Raw genomic sequence first — 23,417 nt, 5'->3', positions numbered from 1 at the left:
ACTAAGTGCCTGCAGATTAATCCCCTTCATCATCAAGCTTTGCATATAAATAACCTTTGCTCCCCAACCATCATGTCACCACAGTAAGATAAAGGTTCTGCTTTAACCTGTTCTAAAGAACACAAATACTAGAATTTGTGTTAGAATGGACTGAAGCTCAAAGGATTGCATTGTGGGTATTCTTTTCCAGACAAACTCACAATGTGAGGTGAGTCCCGGCTCATGGAGATGACTGTCCTGTTGATGGTTCTCAGCAGCTTGTCCATGATGATCTGCACATGCCAATGGGTGGGACCCTGCAGAAACACAGCAAACGCGCAGACATCAGTGCCAGTCCTGAATCGGATGTTTGTCACAGGGGGCGAAGTCTGGGTCTCCCTGTGCCGGTCCCCAGCCCAGATAAAACACAGGGTTGTGTCACGAAGGGCATCCGGTGTCATTTGAAATTTGGCAAAATGATGACTAACTCTTGATGATTTAACATTTAATTACTGAAGCTTTAGCTCTAGTGTTTACATTCTTTGGACTACTGTAACTCTTCAACCATTTACACAATTAATAGAATCCCAACAGATTGTGATGCAACACTTTACAGTAGTGAAGTGTTTACACATTAAACATAAATCTATTGTGGAGAAAAGTGGCTTTGCGCGGTTATACAACACTTTACGTTTGCAAAGCTTTACGTATGCATTGCAATGCATAGCCGATATGAGAAGGAACTTTTGCGTTAACGGTTGAAGAATTACAGCACGGCAAAAAGAGCGTCTTATTTCGGTGTCGCTGGTGACCGCTCTGGTGTTCTAGGGTTAAAGATTATTATTATCTATAAATTAAAAACAATATTATAATGGCAATAAAATTGTGATTTTTTTTGTCATTTCTGCTTTCCGATATTCTAGGGCAGGAAATCAGATTTTTAAGCTTTATGGTGTTAGAGAACATTCAGTCTCAATGGCCTCCCAGCAACCCGGTGTAATGATCTACTGAGCAGACAACTCAAGTTAGTAAATTAACACTGCTATAAAACATGCTCCATTTGTGCCTTGTAGGGTAATAACAAAAGTGAGAACAGCCCATCTACGGGTAGCTTTTCAATTAAAACAAACAACTGTCAAAACGTGTTTCTCTCTGGATTTCCTACTGGATACGCTTGGTATACTTCTGTGTAACCCAAAGGGAAATAATACATAATCTCTGGGAGTTGTGCTTCTCACCACATCTTTCCTGTAAAGCACCTCCAAGATGTCACTGAGCAGCTGGCAGCAAGCCTTCGGCTCTTCCTGCTTTTCCAGGTGGAGTTTAAGCTGGTCGGTCATCAGAGGCAGCAGGATCTCACGGCAATCTGCTGGGACAAAAACAAAAACACACACTCTCACTGTAGCACTGTGCACAGAGCAGATGATAAATTAGACTGTACAGTACAGCAGATGCTCTCGACGCCGGAATCACAAGCTGCAAAGCTGAAGGAAATACAGATTTCTGCAGGTTTTCTCATAACAGTCAAAGAAATGTCACATTCTGAATCAACTGCACTGATGCCAGGGTAAAAAGACTAAATTGGGGCTCCAGCTTGACATGATTCCAAAATAAATCTGCACTCTAAAACATACAATATAAAATCTATGTTTAAGAGATAGCAACACACAAAATGACAAGTTTTCAGGCCATGACATTTCAATTAAATACAAACATTTTGGCACAAAATAAACACTTATTGGCTTTTAAATCATGTCCACACTATTTAGGAATCTAGAGTTGGTTCCTTCAGTTTCTATGGAAATCTATCAGAAAATCAGTGAGATTGATCGATTACCCAGAATATTTCATGCTCTTCCAGGACTACAATTCAGTTTCTATGCAAACCATCATAAGGTAAATACAAAGATCGACAATTCTTTTGTAAGTTTAAGCCTATTGTAGGTTTTGGCTTTGTGCATCCATTTTCATTGTTTTTCTTTACTGATGCATAAATATTTAAATTGGTTGTGTCATTTGCTTCCTGGCCCCGAAACAGAATATATACTGGCTAGGGATGAAAAGAGTCAGTCAAGCCACGATTTGGTTCACGGTTTTAAAGTCACGTCTTTAATTTTTTTCTGATTATTTTTTTGTCAACACAATGAATTAAAGGTATTTTAAGGCCAAATATGTTTTCTTTTTGCCACTTACATCAAAGTGTCTGTCTAACAGAGAAGATTGAACACAAATAAACAATTATACATAATACTGAAATGATCACAAATCCTTTTATACTCCGTTCATGTTGTGCTCCACGTGTGATGGACCACTCCGGACACGCGCCTGCTCAGCGAAACTCCCCGTCAATCAGAGCATATGTCTGCTCACTCGCACACGCTCGCGAAGCTGCGTCGTCACCCATGACGTGACTGTTGTCACCGTAGATTGGTCAAAGTTGAAGTAAAGTTACAATGAAAATGTAACGTTACAGGGTGAGGAACAAATCTCGGCTTTGCTTGAATTTTTGAATAGTTGCGATCGCAACATCGCAAAATCCTGGAGGGACTGACTTATGCGAAACTTTTAAATCCGAAAGAGCGGTAAGAATTTCCTAGTAAGGGACCAAAGATGAACAAGACGCAGCCAGTTCGTGATACACACACACACACGGAGGATCGCGCACGCACTCACAAGCGCGTGCACCCTAACAGCGAGCCTGCATGAAGAAATGTGATCAGCTCTGCATTTCTACCTTTAGGCAAAGCCCAAGACGAAACGATTTTTTAATCTTCTGCACCGGTTAATATGTTGACGAGTTTGAATCATTTTTTTTAACGATTCACCAAGAATCGTTACATCCTTACAAGCCATTAAAAAGATTTACTTTAAATGTATATTTTCAAGGAAAATCCCACATGGGCATTGCATGCATTTATAAAAAACAAATCTAAAAAAGTAAAAAAAATAAAAAATAAAAACCATTAAAAAATAATGGATAATGTTTTGAACATTATAGCATTAAAATGTTTAAACATACACAAATTTTCTTCCAAATGATTCAATCGGCAAATATAGTTCGGGAGATTGCACCCTTTGGCCCAAAATCATGTCTTACGGGAGGTGACCTGATACACTCAAACATCCATTGTGTCAGTCCTTTAGTTCTTATACTCTTTATCTAGTTAGTTAACCCTCCACCATCCTTGGCAGATTATCAAGTGCCATCCCATAAGTGTTGTTTGATCGTCCCAGTTCCGATGAAACTGCAGATTTTCATCCGGCAAGCTGAGGGAGATTTTTCAAGTGGAAGTTAAAACTGCTCTACTTCTGGCTTTATCTCTAAGGGATGTAGTAGATCTTTTTCGCTCTTGCTATTCATCTTGTCTAAACAGACATTGCAGCTCAACTCAACATTTCCATGAAAAAATACCCCGGTACAGTACAAAACTATGTTGATTAAACTTGTAAAACCTTGTCCTTCTCCTTTCGCATCAGAGGACGTCGCATTTTTTGTGTGCCTGATGCGTGCATTGCATACATGCATTGACCGCGCTTGGAGTGTGCAGTTATCTGATCGGTGGTTTGTATGCTTTGCCAACCCCGCCTGGGGCAAAGATTTATCAAAGCAAAGCTTTTCAGGATGGATTCTGGGAGTTATCTGCTCAGCTTACAGCCGGAAGGGGCTGCCTTTGCCTAGAAGCATGAGAGCCCTAACAACTAGAGGCCCCGTTTCAAGAGGGCCCCTGTGAGTGATATCTGCGTCATTACAAAGCTGGTAATCACCTCACACTTTGGTTCGATTTTACCATTTGGGTGTGACAGCATCTTTGGTGTTGCACTCTCTTCTTTTTTGCTACATCAGGGCTTTAATAAGTCCCAGTGCTGCTGTAGTTTGGTAGCTGCTTGCACACCATGTATATATATATATCTATTTCTTAAGCTGTATGTATTGTACCAAGGGAATCAGCTGAAGGAGAACTAAAGGTTGTGTCTGTAATTTCTGTTCCTTCAAGGAAGATCAGGGACTTCACTGCCTGGCTGCACATCTGAACTTGATAAAGACTTGAACCTGAACTAATAGATATATCTGATGACTTGAGTATTTATTTGAAGTGGGACAGTCCACTTGTCATTTCCAATAAGGTGTGATTATGTGTGTCTTCAACCAGGACGTCCAAGAGATTAATATCCTATACAGTACGTGTTGTACCTCACTCATCTACTTCAAGGAACAGAAAGTGTGACATTTCATTACAAGATATAGTACTGACTAAAAAAAAAACATTTAGGCTTGCTTCTAAATAAAAATGACAAGACCTTTAAGTGACTCAAAGCCAGTAGACAGTTTGACAGAGGAAGACTTGCATGGGTTGTACAGAGACGTCTGACTAGGATAAAGATAAAGAGCAAGTCAGAGATGTACAGTACATTTAAAAACCTAAAAAATGTTTGAAAGATTTAAAATAATTTTAAAATTCAATCTACACTAAGTTAATATCCATAATCTTCGTTTTAGGTACTGCAAATATGATAAGTCTGAGATTTGTCTTTCTTTTGATCTATTTTTTTTAACTTAGGACACAGGCCTAACAAAAACATGTAAAAGATTAACTGTGGTTAATATATTGGTCAAAAAAATATTTATCAATTTAAGGCATTATGTAATGATGCAAAGGGGTTTTGGCGAACAAAAGAGGAAGAAACACATGCAGTGCTATCAATGGCACAAAGGGACAAAATAGATTAATGGTTCTTCAAGTCTAAACAAAGTGGATTCACAAGTGGATCAATAACACTTGTGGAAAATCAGAGTTTTTCTAGGTCAAAATGTCTGAAAGACACATTAAAGTGTCTGCGTTTTATGTAGGTTTCAATCTTTTGCAAAGCTTTGTAATACATTTTTAATAATGAACTGAATCACATAGTTGAGAAAAATGGAGCAAGGAATAAAGAAATGTTTTGCCTGAGCTGGAATTCACATTTTAACAAATTTTCTAATTTTGTCTGTTGATTGGTTATGGAACCTGATAGTGTCATAAAAAAATGTGCAAATGCTTTCAAATTACAATTAACTAAGCTTACGTTCTAAACGTAGTCTTAAAAATGTTTAAAAAATAAAAACTTCCATGATAGTTTTTGAAAATAGCATTAAAAATCTTCATCATTACATACATCATTGGAGAACCTTCCCCTACCACAGCTCAAACCACCTACAATGATTCTGAGAGAATGTTTGAAAGTTCACAGACAAACATTTCTAATTTTCCACTTGAAGACTATTCAGTTACTTTAAAACAAATTGAAGTTAACATGCTACACATCAGTTCTTACCATCTTAAAATTAGTGTTTCCAAAATTCCTGATGCAAACCCATGATGAGAGTTAAAAGGAAAGAACCATCGACTGTATATGAGAACTGGACTGAGTACCCCCCTCTCCAATTAGGAAGTACCCACTGGCTCCTAGAAGCTAAAATTCCTTAGGGAAATAAACAGCTATTACACAGTAATTTTATTTGTTAACAATTGTTGCTGTCTTTCATTAACATGTTCTTACTAGTTCTATTTTTTATATTTGTTCTGTAGTGCAAATTATTCAGTTTACAAACTAATCAATCAGATGCCTCCATAAAAGTATATTTTGCCGACTGGCACATCGCCACATGGAACATTCATAAGGTTTGATTTACAGATTCTCCCTACCTTGTTTTCAAGAGAAAGAGGTATGGACTGTATGCAAGCTCCCTCCTGATTGGAGAAAGTTGTTGCCATAGAAATGTTGAAACACCAATCGCTGCTTACTGAAAACATCTTGCTCCAACACAATGGCGTCAGTATTGCGAAAAAACGGCGACTACATTGATTTTTTTTTTTTTTATGGAACCGGAAGAAAGTAATTTTTAGTGGCTTACGTCACACACACTCGTTCCAATTCTTATATACAGTCAATGGAGAGGACCCATATGTTCTGATGTGTTAAAATTCATGTTTATGAAAACTGAAATTTAAACACAACAAATGCACTGAAGCAACATGATGCAACATTTTTGTTTTATCCCAAAATATAAGAAAAGGCAAACAGTACAGTCTTTTATAATTATAAAAAAATCAAGAAACCTATCAAAAGCTTCACTTGAGTTTTATGTTAATGCTTTTTAGGAACTTTGTGGAGACCAGAATACTGGTGGTCCACGAGCACACACACAATTGTACTACCTTAAAAATATACCTAGCAACATCATTTGCTCATCACAGTGTTGTCCTGAACACATCTTAAAGTACACATTTAACAGTAAATTAGCTTTTTCAATCACTGCCCTCTTACAGTTTGTAAACACAGACACCAATAAGACGAGAGGACATGCTCAACGCATCAATGGGTGAGCGATCGTAGCAACAGAGCATCTCCATCGATATCATAGCAACAACTACTGCTGCTGATCCGCAGCCCATTCAAATGCATCAGAGGAGGCCTGCCCAAACACAGTTATACAAACAGATCAATACTAATGACCTCACACTGAGGCCTCGACTTAAATAGATACTCATCAAACTGGTCACACAACAAATTGGACAAAAATAAATGTCAAACTATGAAAGCCGTGGGCCGTAAAGGTAAAAGAATGGACATTTACACCGTGCTATAATCAATATAAGACATTACTGAGAAGGAGAAACAAACCTTTCTGTCCAGCTGATGATAATAATGAAGTCACACACTAAACCAAGCAAGCAAATAGATGCTGTCCAACTAATGCGCATTAACTGGCTGGTTGGTGGAGCCTATTTAATGATCCTTTCCTGCATGATCCTGTCAAAAAAAGAAAACTCCAAGTCTGAGTGTTTATAACTGCCTCTAAAAATAGTTAAAAATAGTGATGAATTATCGTTAGATAAAGGGGTACAGGAAAACTTGAACATCAGAGTACATTGGAGAGTACTACAGCTTCTTCATTTGGGACATGCTTTCTTATCATTTTTTGCAAGAAAGATACACGACTGTTTCCTTTTTGTGCACACTAACAAATGATATAAGTTTTGAGAGTTGGATAAAAAAGCTCAAAAGACAAGAAACTATCAACTATTTGCCAAAAATGCATATTTTTTCCCTTTAAACTACAAAGAAGGCATAAAAAACTAGACGTTTGCCTAAAATCTAGATTCAAATTTAGGTGCTTGTGTGGATAATCAAGACCCTTTTCGTGCTCTCTCACAATCATGATTCTGACCTCAGAATTTCCTCCGTCCTGGGCTCTCCAGCCTCTCGAGGGTTAGCACCTGTATTTGGTACCATCCAATCATAGAGGACATATTTTAACACCAGGTCTGAGCAGGGCCTTAGGCATGCGTCGTCCCTGCCAGCCAAATTAAAACAGACTTTTCCCATTACATTATCAACAAAAGACAGCATGTCAAATTAGCACTTAAATGTCTCCCAGAGGATTTTGTGCCTCTAGCAAAAAGCGTTCCTTTAATATCACTGCAACAGGGCCTTGTCTGCGTGATGCCACAGGCTAGCCTGGCTGCAAAAACTGACTAATGAATCACCTCCAATGGCCATCCTCTGCATTTTTTTCACATAAATAAAATACAATACAGTTTACTGCATAATAGAGTACCTTTAAAATTTCAGATTTGAAAATATATACGTTAGACGTGTGAGTAGAGGTGCTTAACTCCTTCAGAAACCCAGCAGGAATTCACAGAACCTCACCAATGACCTTCATGATGATAACATACGCGGCCGGCTGAGGGGGCCAGGTGGTGTGCGATTGCCTATTTTATTGGACTGTGACTCAAGTCGCACGCGCCGAAGAACTGCGAGCATATGTGCGGGCGCCGCTCTCACCGTGATTTACAAAGAGATCGCTGTGAACGATGTCAATCAGACAGTCCAGCTTCTGCTTCACCAAGCGGCCCGCCGGGACTTTCAGGATGAACTCGGTGAACAGCTTGCTGTGGAGACAGAAGGACAGGCAGAAAACAAACTGATAAGGCATCTTCAGATGGTTGACGGCTTCCATGCATGAGCAAAAAGGCAAACAGTAGTGCGGCAGTGATTTTCAAGGAAAGATTGGAGAACAAAAACACAGTCCTACAGTAGCTATTGTGAGGTTTCATTAAATGCAAAAATGTGCTTTTTGAGTCCACTCCAACTAACTTTTAGGGAATCTTAATAGTATTTCCAGTGGACTTTTAATTGTGATAAAGGGGTCAAATTTAGTCAAATTATTTTTTTTTAAAAAGGACACAATTAATATAGAAAAAAACACCTGAGTTATGGGTGGAACCGTTGGGCGAGTGTTAGTTTTTTCTAGATCACAAATATGAACCTTTTTCAAACTGGATAAAAAAAAAACACTCAGAAATCCAAAATAATCTTAATTTTGTTTATATATGTCTTCCATCGTGAGGAAAATGCTGCAAGAAAGTGTTAAAAACACAATTTTCATTGGAGTGGCTCTTTCAGTGCGCAAGATTGGAAGATAAAGATTTGCTTCAAAGAGAACAGGAAATTGTAGCTTGTTAAGCCACTCCTCATCTCATTAACAGAGGAGAACATAATTATAGTGAATCAAAAACTGATTAAAACAGTCCAGCCCACTCAAACTGTGTGTGCACTGCTGTTTTTAGGCCTGTATAACAGGACAGGCTCATCAGTCAGCCTTGAATGTCAACTAAGTCAATCACATTCCTAACATTAATATTAAAGGAGATTATTAGTCAAACAGTTCACAAGGAAAAGTGGTCAAAGAGGTATTTTTTTTTTCGTGATACAAATAGATTGCCATGATGTCCATCTTCTTTGGAAAGTGTTCATAAAGCTGAAAGATAAATCTCCATTTACTGAATTGTTTCCTCCGCCTTGCAGAGGCGAACGTGCTCATTATGTCGTCAAGCTGAGGCTGAAGGAAGAGGGAACATGTTCTGGCAAAGGATGAAACACCTCTCACCCTCGAGGCTTGAATCCAGCCGCCTCCAGCATGGCCTCTTTAGACCGGTTTATGACCTCAGCGGGAGCAGCTGATGCCCAGGCAGAAGAGACCCGTAGTTTATATGTCGAAATTAACGGTAAATTGAGAACACGTCGTTTAGAACCGCAGCTGAAAGGAAACACTCGTGTTTGTTCCTGTCTTGACTGCAAACCAGGAGAAAAGCGAGTTTTATCAAGCAAGAGCTTCACAGCATTTTAATTGATTAAACGTCACGCACTGATATTTTGAAGGAGTCATCAGTGAACCGTTTGGGACATCATTTAAATTTAACAATCAACTCCTAAACAGCAATTTCGACAAAATAGAGTTTTTAAAAGTTTTTTAAAAACTATATATATATATACAATGAAAGTCTTTAGAATGTCATTAAATGGTAAAAGGTAAAAAATTGATATAACAGCTGACAAAAGAGCTTGGGGATTGGTGTCACACCTTAAATCATGAAAATATTGAGTTTTGACTCACAAAATCACAACTTGATTCCATTTTCTATTTACTCCAAATGGGTAAAATATATATATTTAGAAAAAATAATTCCAAAATCAGTTTTGTATGTACAATGGAGTATTAATGTCACCCCCCCCCCCCAACAAAAATTATATTAAGAGATTAAAAGTCGGGAATTTACGACTTTTAATCTAGTATATTTACAAGTTTTTCTAGTAAATTTACAACTTTTTTTCATAAATTTACAATTTTTAATCTCGTAAATTCACATCTTTTAATCTCATAAATTCACAACGTTTAAGATAGTAAATGTATTACTTTAAATCTCGTAAATGTATGTTTTTCTAGTAAATGCAACTTTTTTCTCATAAATTTACAATTTTTAAACTCAAAAATGTAGGATTTTAGATCTCGTAAATTCACGACTTTTAATCTTGCACATTTTTAAGATTTTTCTAGCAAATTTACACCTTTTGTGTTAAAACAGGATGTTTCATTTAGAGAACTGGGTGTATGCAGCACTGCTTTCATTCCCCTTTGCTGCTCTTTCTGCGCATGACAGGCATAAGACATGACATAAGGTGACGAATGGGCTTCAGGGTATGTGAATTGAAAGGGCAGAATAAAGTGGTGGTCCTGCAAACGTGTGTCTCTAAGCTCTTTATTTTACAAATGAAACTCCGCATTACCGAAACCGAACCTTGGAAAGTCCACCTCACTGAAAATATTTTAAATTTTGAGTCGCGAAAAGGTTCAGAAGTTTTTGACACTGATCTGGAAATAAAGCTTCACAAGAGGCTCTGTGTCTTTCATTTTCTAGCACGGCTCTTATAAACTTTGGTTCTTTTGTCAAGAATGACTTTTTTCTTGTAAATGAACAATCATTTTTCTTGCAAACGTATGACTTTAAAACAAGTAAATTCACGAGAAAAAATAAATAAATTTAGCCTATGACTTTTTAAGTCATAAAGGTACGACTTTATTCTTGCAATTTAACAGTTAAGACTTTTTCATTGTAAATTTACGAGATTTAAAGTGGTCATTTATGTATTTATCTTTTTGATCGTTTAAAACAAATGTAGTTAAAAAAAAGAACATTTTGCAGGTTATTTTCTCACTCAGCACAAGCTTGTCTTTTGAATTCTTACCTTGACTTTCCACACAGAAAGACCTGACAAAGCCTTGTCTTACGACAGCTTGTCTAGCTTTGAGCAGACTGATAAACCAATTATTTCCGATGAACAGATTGTCTCCTCCATCTTTTTTGACATCGTCATAAATTAGCAGATTGCTGCATAAGCACTTGACACAACATGCAGAATCCATTACTAAAACCAGCAAAACTCAATAACTGACATTTGCAGTGGGCAATTTCTACTGTAATGAACATTTGAGTGAGCTGAGTTTCCAAGGCAACCTTGGTACGTTTAAGCAGAAGCCATGACTTCTGAATGCTGCCATGAATAAAAGAAGTCCAAGGTAGAAGCTGGAGGAAAAGTTTACATCCAGTTTTTCAAACTTAGTTCTAAGCTAAACATATGGTTCACAGAAAGACAATTTTTAGGACTTACCTGAACTTTTTGAGTTTCATTTTTAGTTTATTTTGCTTTTGCCAAATACTGGCTTGCATCATAATTCCCAGAGAAATGTTCCCATTCAGAGAACTACATCCTGTCAAGTCTACAACTTCCTTAAATGCAAATAAAAGGTGGACATTTTGAAATTACCTGAGATCCTTGGGATCGAAGACCAGTTTGACATCGTTGACGATCGTGGGAATGTATTTCAGTGCAGCACCCTTCACCAAAAAAGGGGAAAAAAAGTAATTATTATTGCTAATGCCATAACCCTAAAAAGACAAATTTAACATGGCGTAACTGTATTATTAAGAACTAGTTCTCAATAAATTTTGTACTCTTCAATACAGCAGGTAATTATTTAATAAAATGCATAACAATAGATGAGCTATTCGCACCATATGGTTTGAAAATTAGCTAAACTTTTTCCCGACAAATGTGTTTTTGAGATTTTACGTAGGCAGCCATTTTGAAATGAGCAGGGAAAGCCCTTCTACTGCCCCCAGTGGACTGATGATGAACTACAGGACAGAACACATGGACTATTAAATCGGTTCTTCAGGAACGTTTTATCATGATAATGAGACAGGGGTCTCAGAAATGCCTGTATCACATATGATACAAGTGGTTTTATAGGGTTACTTTATTTAATATTCACCGGCACTTAACGTAGAGGCATCAGTTTCTCATAAAGTATAGTTTTAACTCAATAACATCCGCTCACAACGTCAGGTGGCCAAAGCCCGAATCCCAAAACAAATCAGGACATGTGTGCCACAGCTGTGAGCTTTAATTCCAACTGGGCTTTAGTGTTAGTAGAATGGCTGTTTTTAGCTTCAATTTTTTATTTTTTATCAAGTAACAGAGAAAAAGCTTATACACACTACTTTGTTTTAGATTTAATAAAAAAGTAAATAAATAGCTGAAATACTTGAGACGTTTTGCTCATATGGTGACTACTTTATGAGTGCGGTTATGCTTAAAATAGTTTAAAATAGTTTTAATTTAATTTTAGCAGATTGTTTAAAACGTTTTTTTAATTAATTTAATTTTTTTTAATTTATTTTTTAATTGGTAGCTAAGCTTATTGATGTAGTCTCTAAATGCTCAAAAGGTAAAAGATGTCCATCTTCCACTGCACTTTTTTTAACTAATACATTTATCATGATATGCATGTATATTGCACGACTGATTTGACCAAATTGACCCAAAATAAATAAAGCTTTCCTATTCTACCATTGAGGAGTTAAATCTCTGAAATAATAAGTGAAGTTCAATTGTAAATGGAAAACTTCAGAACACGTCAAGATGTGAAATCCTAGCAAACATCAATAGGTACCAACTTCAAAGGAAAAATGCTCTTCTACCAAATTTTTGTTAATACTTTTTTTAAACTCTGAACTTGTGACACTGAAATGCTTTAATCCACTCTGATCTCATTAGATATTTTTAGTGCTTTGATATGCCGAACGTCTCTTCCTTTCTGCAGGCATAAAGGCAGAAAACAGTGCGAAGCTCAAGTGTTTCCATCACAAACAAAAACATTTTTTTTTTTTTTTTACTAAAATGACTAAAAAAACTGTTTTGCTTTGTACTCTACATTAAACACAGATCAGCCTGTTGTGCAGAAACATTTTGTCAAAAGTAGCCCCTCCATTGCTTTCATCATGACTTACATGTTTGTGAATTAGCAGATTGGAGGGTTTTTTGTCCATCACAGCTCAGTTTACTTCATAGACTTATAAATGCCTTTCTAAATAAGTTCTTCAGCTGTGGATTTAAGAGGAATCAGGGAATCTTCGGGTTCAAGGCCGTTCCTCAAGATCAGTTTTTAATTTACTGACAGTAAAGCTAATATCTCACCCAATTACACAGCAACTGACTTCTAATTGACTACTGAGCTTCTCGTATGGTTGACTGTGCACAGGCATCTACTGTAGGCCTTCCTAGCTGCATGCACTTTGTGATTATGTTATCTCTAAAAGCATTGGTACAGGTAACTGACTGTTTGTGTGGCCTGGAGGGCAGCATCAGGAAACAAAAATAGAAGAAAACATGTCCGGGTTTGTTTATGTTCGATTCATCGTTGGAGTTTCAACTTTAGGGAAAGGAAATTGTACAAAAAATAAAGGAAAAGAAGAACAGGAGAAAGGAAAGGGGAAAGAAGTAAATACCTTTAGAAGCAGCTAAAGAGCAGAAGGCCAGACGAGAGCCAGACATCGGGACAGGCAGGGTCAGAGAGAAATGCAGAGAAGAAAAACACAAACACATGGAGAGGAAAAGACCAACAACAGAAATCAACACATGACAGAGATACTAAAGATGACGATAACAAAAGTGTTTGAAAGCATCGAGATGGACTACAATACTGCATTAAAAAAAATATTTATTTAACCATCACTTTTAATATTAAGTTCATGACTTTAAGCATAAAGTTTACACTCCATCCAACTTATAAAATGAGGAAATATCAACAAAAGAGAAATTGTTTTGTTAATCATATGGATCTATTACCAAAAATCATTAAAGGAACTTTAAAGCATAAATATACTGTTTCATCACTATATCCCGGTTCACTTTTTGTGGTCTCACAGTTTTGCAGATTTTATAGTGCTAACTTGTTTGCAGTTTCTGCATCCTTATTGGCTGTAAAGAATTGCCAATCAATCTCCTCCATGCCTTTTTTATTTCTGTGCAGAATACTTTCAGCATTGAAGATTTGACATAAATCTTTAATCGCAATCAGACCTTTCTTTGATACTGGACCTATTTATTTAGTTAAAGTTTTAACTATGTGAGTTTAAACAAGAGAGAAAACAGTTCAAATGTCCATGTCTGCCTTAAAAAATTGATAAGTCTAGTAAAAAAAATTAAGATTTCACAAATTTCACATACCATAGGTTATTTTTAGAATATAACTACTGCAATAAACGAGGGACCACTGTACTTAAAACAAAAAAAAACGTACAAAAAAGCTAACAGTTTGTTGCTTACAGCGATGACTTGGAAAAGGAAACAATTTACATACATAAATGAAATACCACAGCTTTCTTAAAAGCTTAAAATGGCCACATATCCATCTAAAATGTCTTTTGACTATGGAAAAACCAAATTGACATAAAGTGTTTCCTTGTTTATCGCATCCAAAAAAATAACCTGCAACAAGTGAAAAGATGCTTTAAGGCTGTGAAAAAAAAACAACTACACACTATACAACTTTTCAAACAGGCATGAACATTTTCAGTTTTTTTTGTTTAGACTCTTAAAGTTTAAACATGTGTAAACAAAGAAGTCAAGTTTTATAGAATCAAAACAAAGATCTCATTGCAATTGGACTTTTATGTAAATCTAGTAGCCTGCATTCTGTCAAGGAGATGTGGCATGGAGGACATCAACTGATGACGTCTAGAGCCAGTCAACTGCAGAACACAGTGTTGTGTCGCGATCCGCAAAACAGTGAGACTGCGACAACATTATATTAGCACCGGTCATTTCACAACTCGTCATGTATGGACGTATGGTTTGGGCCCCCTGCGTGTCACTTTTTGATGTTTTGGGTGTCCCCAACTCATTGTTTTTTGACATGCTGGCTGTTCCCATTACATCAGGGGTCCCCAACCTCCTTCTATCAGTCGAGGGCCGCTTGATACCGGGCCACAGACAGGGAAATAATGCATTCTCTAATCAGAAGTCTCCAACCCTTGAGACGTGGACCGGTACCAGTACTTGTAGCGGGACATGGACAAGCCCGGACCAGTACCGGTTCTGTATCTGGAAGAAAATAAAGAGTTTGGGACATCCAAAATTTAAAAAAGTGGCACAGAGGAACCCCGAACCACATACGTCCATATATGACGGGTTGGGAGTGAGAATGTGTAGCATGAACAGCTTTGATTGGTCCAGTTGGTGAAATGCTGAAAAAAGCCACTCAAAATCTTTCCAACAAGCATCAGAAGCTATAAAGTTGTTTGGATTGGTTTAAGTAGAAAACTTCCCAGTTTCTTTCGTCTACATGGTGCTGCACCCAAAACTTTAGTACAACATCAACAAGTTCAAAGAGAAAAAGAGTGAAAAAGACAAGGAAACAATGACAGAAAGAGCTTTAATAAGAAGTAGAAATAAGCTACTGCCATAGATCACATCTAATAAGATTCATGCATCACCTCTGTAGAGAAAATGCCATTCAAAGATAATCACACCTGATTTATTTACTCTTCACACTCATTTACTATTCATGCAGCATTAGACATTTCTTGGCAGTGAGCTTGAGAAACAGCACACAGTTGGACCTGAGTGATAACCAGCCTACCTTCACCATGCCAGTGTTCTCTGAATTACTGTTCATCATGTCATTAAAGGACGTGAAAAGGTTCCTCAAGGACTCCATGAAGCCGGCCTCCCCTTTGTTCTCATAGAGCCTGGGAGGAAATGAAGCACAGTTACTCTGGCAGAGACTCGTGAGGCTGTTGTTCATCTCAGCCTTATGCAAATAGCCCAGCCCACAGTGGAAACAACGCAGGTTTGATGCTTCTCTGTGAAATCACTGAACACAGTCAGCTGAAGCTCCTCGCCCCCCCTTGTGTGTAATCAGAGCAAATATTCTTGGATCGGAACCGCAGACTTCACTCTTGCTGCCAGCCGGATTAGCATTTAAAACAACGTGACAGGACCCTGAAGCACCTGCCTGTTTCCATGTGAAAACAAACTGTGAAAAATTAATGATCCATGATAATGTATTACGAGGGACAGGAAAGCCAAATGTCACGTCAGGGTTCACTAGCTTTACTTTGTTTTTTTCTTTGTTTATTTGTTGTTTTTTTATCTATTTGTGGTGTGGAACAACTAATGTCCTCTGTGCAGATCAAATCCTGCAGAATCCAAATGCTAACTGCCTGCAGAAAACAGCTTGTTCATTCCGTAATTGTAAATGTCCACAAACGGGTTAATAAAGATCCACTCCAATCAAAAAAAAAAAAATTTTTTTTTACATATTTTTATGGCATTCATCTCATGGTGGAGGACATATATGAGAAAAAACAAAAAGCATTTCTGATCATTTCGATCAGACAAAAAAAATACAGTTGGACAAAGCTTGTAGCTTTGACGGAGAAACAACAACACCAAACAACAAGCTCTCGGCTCCACTCCATTCTGATGCATCCACTTGTAGACAAATAGATCCATCTAAGTCTTTGTTTTCCTCGTCCGAACTGGCATCTGGCTCAAAACTGTACGACTGGATAGCTCCGATATTATTTGCCATTAGGTTGGGGTTCCGAGGGACTGTAAGCTAGCAAGAAAGAGCCTAAGCCAGAGTGGGCAAACTTTTTCACTGGTAGGCCACAAAAAGTCTTAAAGTAGTTCAGAAGGGCCAGACTATGAGGAAGTGCGTAATAACCCATCACATAAGGGAAACAAATAACACGGAATTTGGACAGAATTATGCTTTAATTTTTTGAGTGATAATATATACATTTTAAAAACAAAACATTTTGTATTTTTATTTCAAAACTGTGACTTTTTTTTCTCATTTTAGTGCTAATTACGCTAATGGGTTGATGTCCATTATGGAAAAACGCAAACTTAGAGAAATACTACGTTCAGGTAGTGTCGAAATAATTGGAAAAATGACTGTCCGACTGGAAAACACATGAATATCAGAGAAAAAAAAACGTTTCCTACACCACATGAGTACATTTCTGCACCTAAACAAAGGTCAATGTATTTATAATGCCCCATATATGGTTAGACATCAGGAATACTTGGAAAATAAAACATTAATAAGGATTATCAGTTTAATTTATTCCAGTTTGGCGGGCCAGAATAAATAGTTTGACGGGCCGTAGTGTGCCCACCCCTGGTCTAAACAAATGGATGATGGGAAGTGGGTGCAAGCAGTGCTGGGCGATATGGACAAAAATGTATATCACGACATAAAATATTTTATATCACGATAACGATATATATCACGATATACAACAATAAACTATATTTTCAGCTTTTTTCTGAAAAACTGTCATAGCTTACTTTTCTGACTATTTTAAGTGACAGATAACTGAATAGTCACTATTGAGAAACAAACATTTTTGTGCAGCAAAATAAATCCAATGACAACAGATGTGGCTGATAGACTGCAGCCTTCACATTAGTTTAAAAAATCAAAGGTATTTAAAATGAATGTGAAAAAAATACTGTTTAGGAAAAATATTTTTTAAAGTGCACAATAGTTTCATGTTTATGAATGGAAAAACAATTTTTGAACAAAATTCTACTAGAATTTAGTCAATTGTATCAACTGTTGGAAGAGTTATAACTAAAACAATATAAACACTGGAGCTAAAGCTCCGATGTTAAAGCTATTTTGTTCTCAGAACTTAATTCAGTGAAGGGAAGTTATGTGACTTATTTTCTGAATGGATAAAGAAGCATTTGCTAGTTTTATTTTGAAAACAGGAAGCTTCACCGACATTTTATTTCTAAGCTTTGTTTACTTCTGGTGAAAGTCGCGCAGCCCTTTCAGCTTCAAATCCAACATTATTCTGTATTCCAGACCAATAAATATTTTATGACACTGAATCTGCAATTTTAAACGTCGCAAATTTTCGGAGTCGTATTTTCGGGAGCAGATCGCGAGAATCCAAGTGTTTGAATACTTGTTACAGTCTTGTTCTACAGCTTGCTCTATCTCTTATTTTTTGTAATCTCATATGTTCATGTTTTTGTTTTGTTTTTTACTTTCCTTAAGTGATTGAAGGTTTGTTACGTTACCATCGGCGCGGGAATAGCCTCCTAGCTAGCTTGTTTACATACTGCAGTATTCTGCTCCGTGTCGGACGTCTTGAATCCAAAATGCAACCAAATCACAGACGCCTCTTCTTTTGCTGAAAGTGCTTCTTTTTGGGCTGACTCATCTGTATATCTGTCTGCGTGTCGTAAAACCCGCATGCGTGTGAATAAAAGAATGTTAAGAAGTTTCTTTATGAAGATTATCTTTTTAATTTGTCTTTATTTTCACTTTTATAAATGTTTTGTGTACACATTGACGAGGCAACACCTGCACAATTGTGTCAGGCTATTTAATGGTATATTTGGCATAATAATTGATCAAATTAGCTTAGAGACGATATAGACGATAGAGGAGAAATGCCACGATAGAGATTTTTCTATCGTCCACACGATATATATCGTTATATCGCCCAGCACTAGGTGCAAGCTTACTCTACACACCAATAGCCCCGCTCACAACTCAGAGTTGAATTTCTAACAGTGGCGGGCCGTCAGGGCCTGCAAGGCCTTCTCTGCTGGCCTAAAAATATCTGAATCACAGACTGATATTAATTATTATTTTCCGTGAATACGTATTCTATAATTCCAAATGCTCTGTCTTCGTCCTTTCATTGCTGTCTCCCTGGTTGCGCTGCTTCCAGACGTGTATTTTCCTATTTAAGCATTAACCAATCACATTGCAGCACCATTTGTTGCTAGGGTCAAAGAAATCTGCCTGAAGGCCTTCACAATCAGTTTTGCGGGCCCTGTAGCATAAAATAATGGTCCACCAAACTGTTGCTTCAACCAATCAGATCTGGAGGAGACCACGTGATAGGCCAGCTAGCAGGCCCACGGAAACGTCAGGATTTTCACGCGCTGTGATTGGATAATCGGAGAGTGTACTAGGCAGACCTGGTAAACTGAATCTGTAGCGACCTGCACAGGCAAATATATCGAATTTAATAGCTGGTTTGTCAATCCACAATGGCTGAAGGAGGAGAAGAAATGGATTTGGTTGCAGACTTACTGTCAAAGCCGTTTTCAAGACGGACTTTTCAAGAAAAGCTGGACATTGTTAAGCGGGGTCGGGCAACTCCGAAGCTAGCAAGCCCCGTGTCCACTGCTTCTGTTAAACGGACATTCTCAGCCCCGAAGCGAATTAAAACTTATGCCAGAAATACGTCAGGGCAGGCTCAACTTTCAGCATTAGCTTCCATGGCGATAGAAAAGGACTTCTTGATGGAACTAAAACGCACGGATAATCTGCACGACAGAGTGATTGAAATCTTCTTGAGGAAAGAAAGGATGGATTTTGTGTACAAATAATCCGGATTTTTGGTGAGTAAAATTTTGCTATATACCAAAATATTATTGCAATTTTATCAGGTTATTTTTTTATGCTTTTTTATGTGTGTCGCAGTTGTACCTGCAGTAGAAGTTTTATAGCCATAAAATAGTTATTGAGGGTTGGGTTGATTCAGATGGAGCACTACTGAAGGCCTAGGTGTGAAATGCACGGCCCGCCACTGATTTCTAATGAACTACTGCAGCTCTTCTAAACGTTGACACAGGTTTTATGATTTTGATTAAAAAATGCATTATTTTCTATTCCACAATGTGTTTGCTATTATATCATAAAAAGTATTAAAATGGAAGCTGTTTAGGAATGTTTCTTTCAGACATTTTTAAGGCATCAAAACATCCACATTTTTTTTCTTTTTATAAGACTGCAGGACAGGCTGTTCTCTAACATTATAGGGAACTCCTCCTAATCTCTGAACACGTCTGGATTAGATTGATGTTGCCACAGTGGTGGAAGTGGGGCTAAAGGACAGAAGGTCTTCCAGACAGCGAGCAGAAATCCAATCAAACTTTTCACACTTAATTAGTGCAGGATCTCACATCAGCCAGCGAGTCACCCCGCAGCTTCCTCCGCTGACTTCACACCATTATTAGACACACAGAATCTCCCCAGCCAATTATAAAAAACACACAAATATTAGCAAAGAATAATGATTTGGCGTTGTGTGTGGGAAAGGGTCAAAAGGGATCATGAAACATTTCAGGATTTATTAAACCCAGACTGTGGCTGCTGTAAAAACTCACGATTTAAGGTTTTACTTACTGGTTAAAGAGGACTCTGGAGCGCACGATGAACTTGAAGATGTATTCCAGAGCCTTCATGGCTCCCAGCAGCTGTTCGGTCAGTTTCTCTGCATTGTCCACGTAATTCTTCAAAACTTTGGTCAGTTTCCTGCAAACACAAATTCACAGAGATCAAATCGCAACATGACACCGTATTGTTCTACTAAATCAAAGGAGCTCACGTGTATGCCAGCGTTGCACTGAAGTGCTTCCGTATGTAGGTCTCAAGAACAGGGTTAAAGTGCTGGAACTTTCTGTCCGCTATAAGTCCAATGATGAACACCTGTCAGAAAACAAAACACACTCATTTAAATTTACACCACGAGCCACATAATGAAGAAAGCCCGACAGTACTCGTCTAACTCAGTATGCCAAAAGAGATTGGGAAATTACACAAGACAACATTTGAGCAGAAAGCTATTTTCTCTCAATTTTGTGGCCTGCAGATAATCTCACCCAAAAATGCAATTTTTGTGTTTTTTTTTTTTTTTTTTTCAAGGAAAAATGGCTATCCTGAGATGCACCTTCTGATGTGAGGTGGTGGATTCCAGATAGGAATGACACTTAAATTAAACTTAGAATGACCTAAATGTGAAAGAGGAGACAAATTCCTGTGATTCTTTACCCATTTTTGTGGGATCATGATGGTTTCATTTTAACTAGTTTTCAAAGACATCCCATAACATGCTACAATAACTAAGGTAAACCTGACATTCTGCCAAAAAAAAATCATTTGTTTTGCAAACACTGATTAAAAATGTTCAGATATGCGTCACATAAGCAGAAGCCTTGATGTGTTCTTGTGGAATTTGTGTTTTAATGATTTCCATTTTTGAAGGTAAAAGGAAATTTGTTTTCTTTTTAAATTCAGGGACACGGCTAATGGCAGCAAACACTTAATAAAACACTTTTTTTAGCACATTAAGAGTTTGAGGACATCTGTTAGTTTTGTTTTTTATATTATCTCTGAAAATGTTTCTTACCAAGGCATCAAACACCAGGGTGTCAAAAGTTTCACTGTCTGAGTTTTCCATCATGATGTTGAAGAGAGCGTCCAGGGTGTCTTGCAAAAACTGCGGAGGTAAATAACATAAAATGGTAAAACATTGAAAAAAGAAAATAACTTCCCCTATGGCATGCCATAATTTGCTAAATTCTTCAATAGGCAAGAAACAGAACTAATTGATTTGGTAATGAAAACTGCAAAGTGCACATAATGCAAAAAAATAAATAAATAAAAAACTGAAGTGCTACATCTGCCTTTTAAAGACTCACGCCAATCATCTTATAATCCATTGTTAAAGTGATCCCGGTGGTCCTATCATCCATCTGTTTACACTCTCCCGCTAGCTTACAGCCCCTCACACCCCCAAACTACAGTACCGGTGCAACAAAACTGGCGAGCAACATTTGAGCTATCCAGGCGTACAGTTTAAAGCCAGATCCAGCTCAGGCAAGGAAAACAAAGATGTACATGGATGCATCAGAATGGAGCTTGTGGCCCACTCAGTGTATTTTCCATGCAACAACTTAACTCTGCCCCTTAATCACACTGATATGAATGAAGAAATACTCTTTTTAAGCAAAATTTTATTTAAATATGTCCTCCATCAAACACCAAAAACACAACTTTTCATAGGAGGGGGTCTTTAATTATGTCAAATTCTCTAAAAAAATAAGTTTCTTAGGTAGGTCAATTAATTTGACTGCTGTTTTTGACTTACTAGTAGCAAAATTGCTTAATTCATTTAGGTATATCCATCTAAACAATTACAGGTTTGCCTTTTTTTTTGTTATTTTCCTTATTTTTTTTATTTTAGATGGCTCTCACCTTTACGACTTCACCACCTTCTACCTTCATCAGCTGACGGAGGTTCTGCTGCAGGAGGCTGGTGTTGGAGCGCCACTTTAACAGGCCAAGGAGGTCAACTAGAGGAAAAAAAAGAGATAAAATGTTGCATTGTGTTGGTCACGGTCACTTTTAGACATTTTAAAAGAGTAATTAATTCAGCAACAAGAAAAATCCGCCAAATCAAAGAACTCTACTTATAAACGATCCACCCAAGATAGAAGTGAAGATATATGAAACGCATTTTTTAGATTTTTTGAGTAATTTTAAAATAAACTCTGTATACTGAAAAAAAGGCAAGGACATTCCTACTTTCAATTAAACAACTTCATCTATGAAATTCTTTCAAAGTTAAGTTTCTCACTGATTACTTTCATATTTAATTTAGTGATAAAAAAAAACTATTCAGTTTAAAGCTTTAGTCACATGCACCCGTATGGGTACTGTTAAGTTTTTTGGTTCTCTGAGCTTGAGGAGGGTAGTATCTAACCTGTAAGAGCAGTTGTGACTAAGACCTTAGTTACAAGAATCAAGGAAAAAACATTTTTTTTGGGCTGTGGTTCAAATATGATTGACAGTTTAGAGCCAAACCGCTCTAAAGCCAATAAAGCGTCCCATTATGAGCGTGTAGCAGAGGAAAGCAGCCCCTCTGCTTCAGCCACAGCAGCTCCCAGGCTTTGCTGCCTGTGTCTATTGGCTACTGCGAGAGTCCGTCAAGCACAGTGACACAATGATGGATGTCAATTACCTGCAAACCTGACAACCCATCGACGCGCAATCAAAGAAACCTGTCCACAGCAGCAGACATCATTCTACCCAAGAAAATATGGATCTGAAAAGTGATGCTTTAGCACCTCAGAGACACAAACAGATCAGAGCGAGGATGAATCATTGGCAGCTTGGTCCCACCGGGTCGGAGCTGTTAAGAGAAGCAACTGTCTGCAACGCACGGGACTGTGGGATACGAGTGAAGGAAATCCATTCACTCTTTTTTTTTTTTTTTTTTTTTGAGCAAATAGAAAATAAGACTCTCTATACAATGAAAAGCTTTTCCAAAACAGGAAGATGAAAAGTGGAGTTAATCAATTCAACTCAAAATACTTCACATAATCCTCTGAATATCTATATACAATTCACATTGCTTCAAACCATTTTTTTCTCTTTTCCAAGTAACAGTTTGGCATGTAGCTGGTAAGTTGAACAAATACATGTAAAAATCAGCTTTTCCTGCTTTAAAATAATTTGTTTTTTCAAAGCTACATAGCAGTGGGATGTAAAGAACTTTCTCGTGGTCAGGTTCTCTTCCAGCTCTGCTGTCACCACATCTGGGTTTCTTCTCTAGCCTCCGTTTAGTGATGCACGCTGCAAATACCCAGGGAAGAGCCAGCAGCCACACCGCTAAGCTTCAAGCACCGAGAGAGCGCCTGCATAAATCCAGCTTAATTAAAATCAGAGCTTCATCTCAGTTGTGATCAGTTTTGAGGTGTCGCACATATAAAGCAACAGTGTGTCGCAAGACACCTTCAAAGATATCTTTCTTCCTCTTTGACTAAATGAATCTAAGGATACATTTCTTGAGAAGATGCACTTAAAAAGGTGATCATGAGTTAAACATATAATGTAAGATTTAACATAAAGGTTAAAATACCTGGAAAAGTTTCATAACCTGTGATAA

General features: G+C 37.5%; 1 protein-coding gene across 1 annotated transcript in view; it reads right to left on the bottom strand.

Moving 5' to 3' along the window:
* The window catches only part of dock1 (dedicator of cytokinesis 1), a gene marked incomplete in the record, with an annotated part of 178,335 nt that overhangs the window by 105,140 nt on the left and 49,778 nt on the right, over positions 1-23,417 (bottom strand). The window contains 9 exon segments of the mRNA XM_036217180.1: positions 201-296; positions 1,218-1,345; positions 7,810-7,916; positions 11,131-11,201; positions 15,290-15,398; positions 19,874-20,002; positions 20,076-20,176; positions 20,877-20,966; positions 21,725-21,822. Coding sequence (XP_036073073.1) covers positions 201-296; positions 1,218-1,345; positions 7,810-7,916; positions 11,131-11,201; positions 15,290-15,398; positions 19,874-20,002; positions 20,076-20,176; positions 20,877-20,966; positions 21,725-21,822 — 929 coding nt within the window.

Source organism: Oryzias melastigma, linkage group LG19, assembly GCF_002922805.2.
Source record: "Oryzias melastigma strain HK-1 linkage group LG19, ASM292280v2, whole genome shotgun sequence".
Classification (NCBI taxonomy): domain Eukaryota; kingdom Metazoa; phylum Chordata; class Actinopteri; order Beloniformes; family Adrianichthyidae; genus Oryzias; species Oryzias melastigma.
The sequence above is the reverse complement of the archived record's forward strand: the minus strand, read 5'-3'. Positions and strand labels throughout refer to the sequence as shown.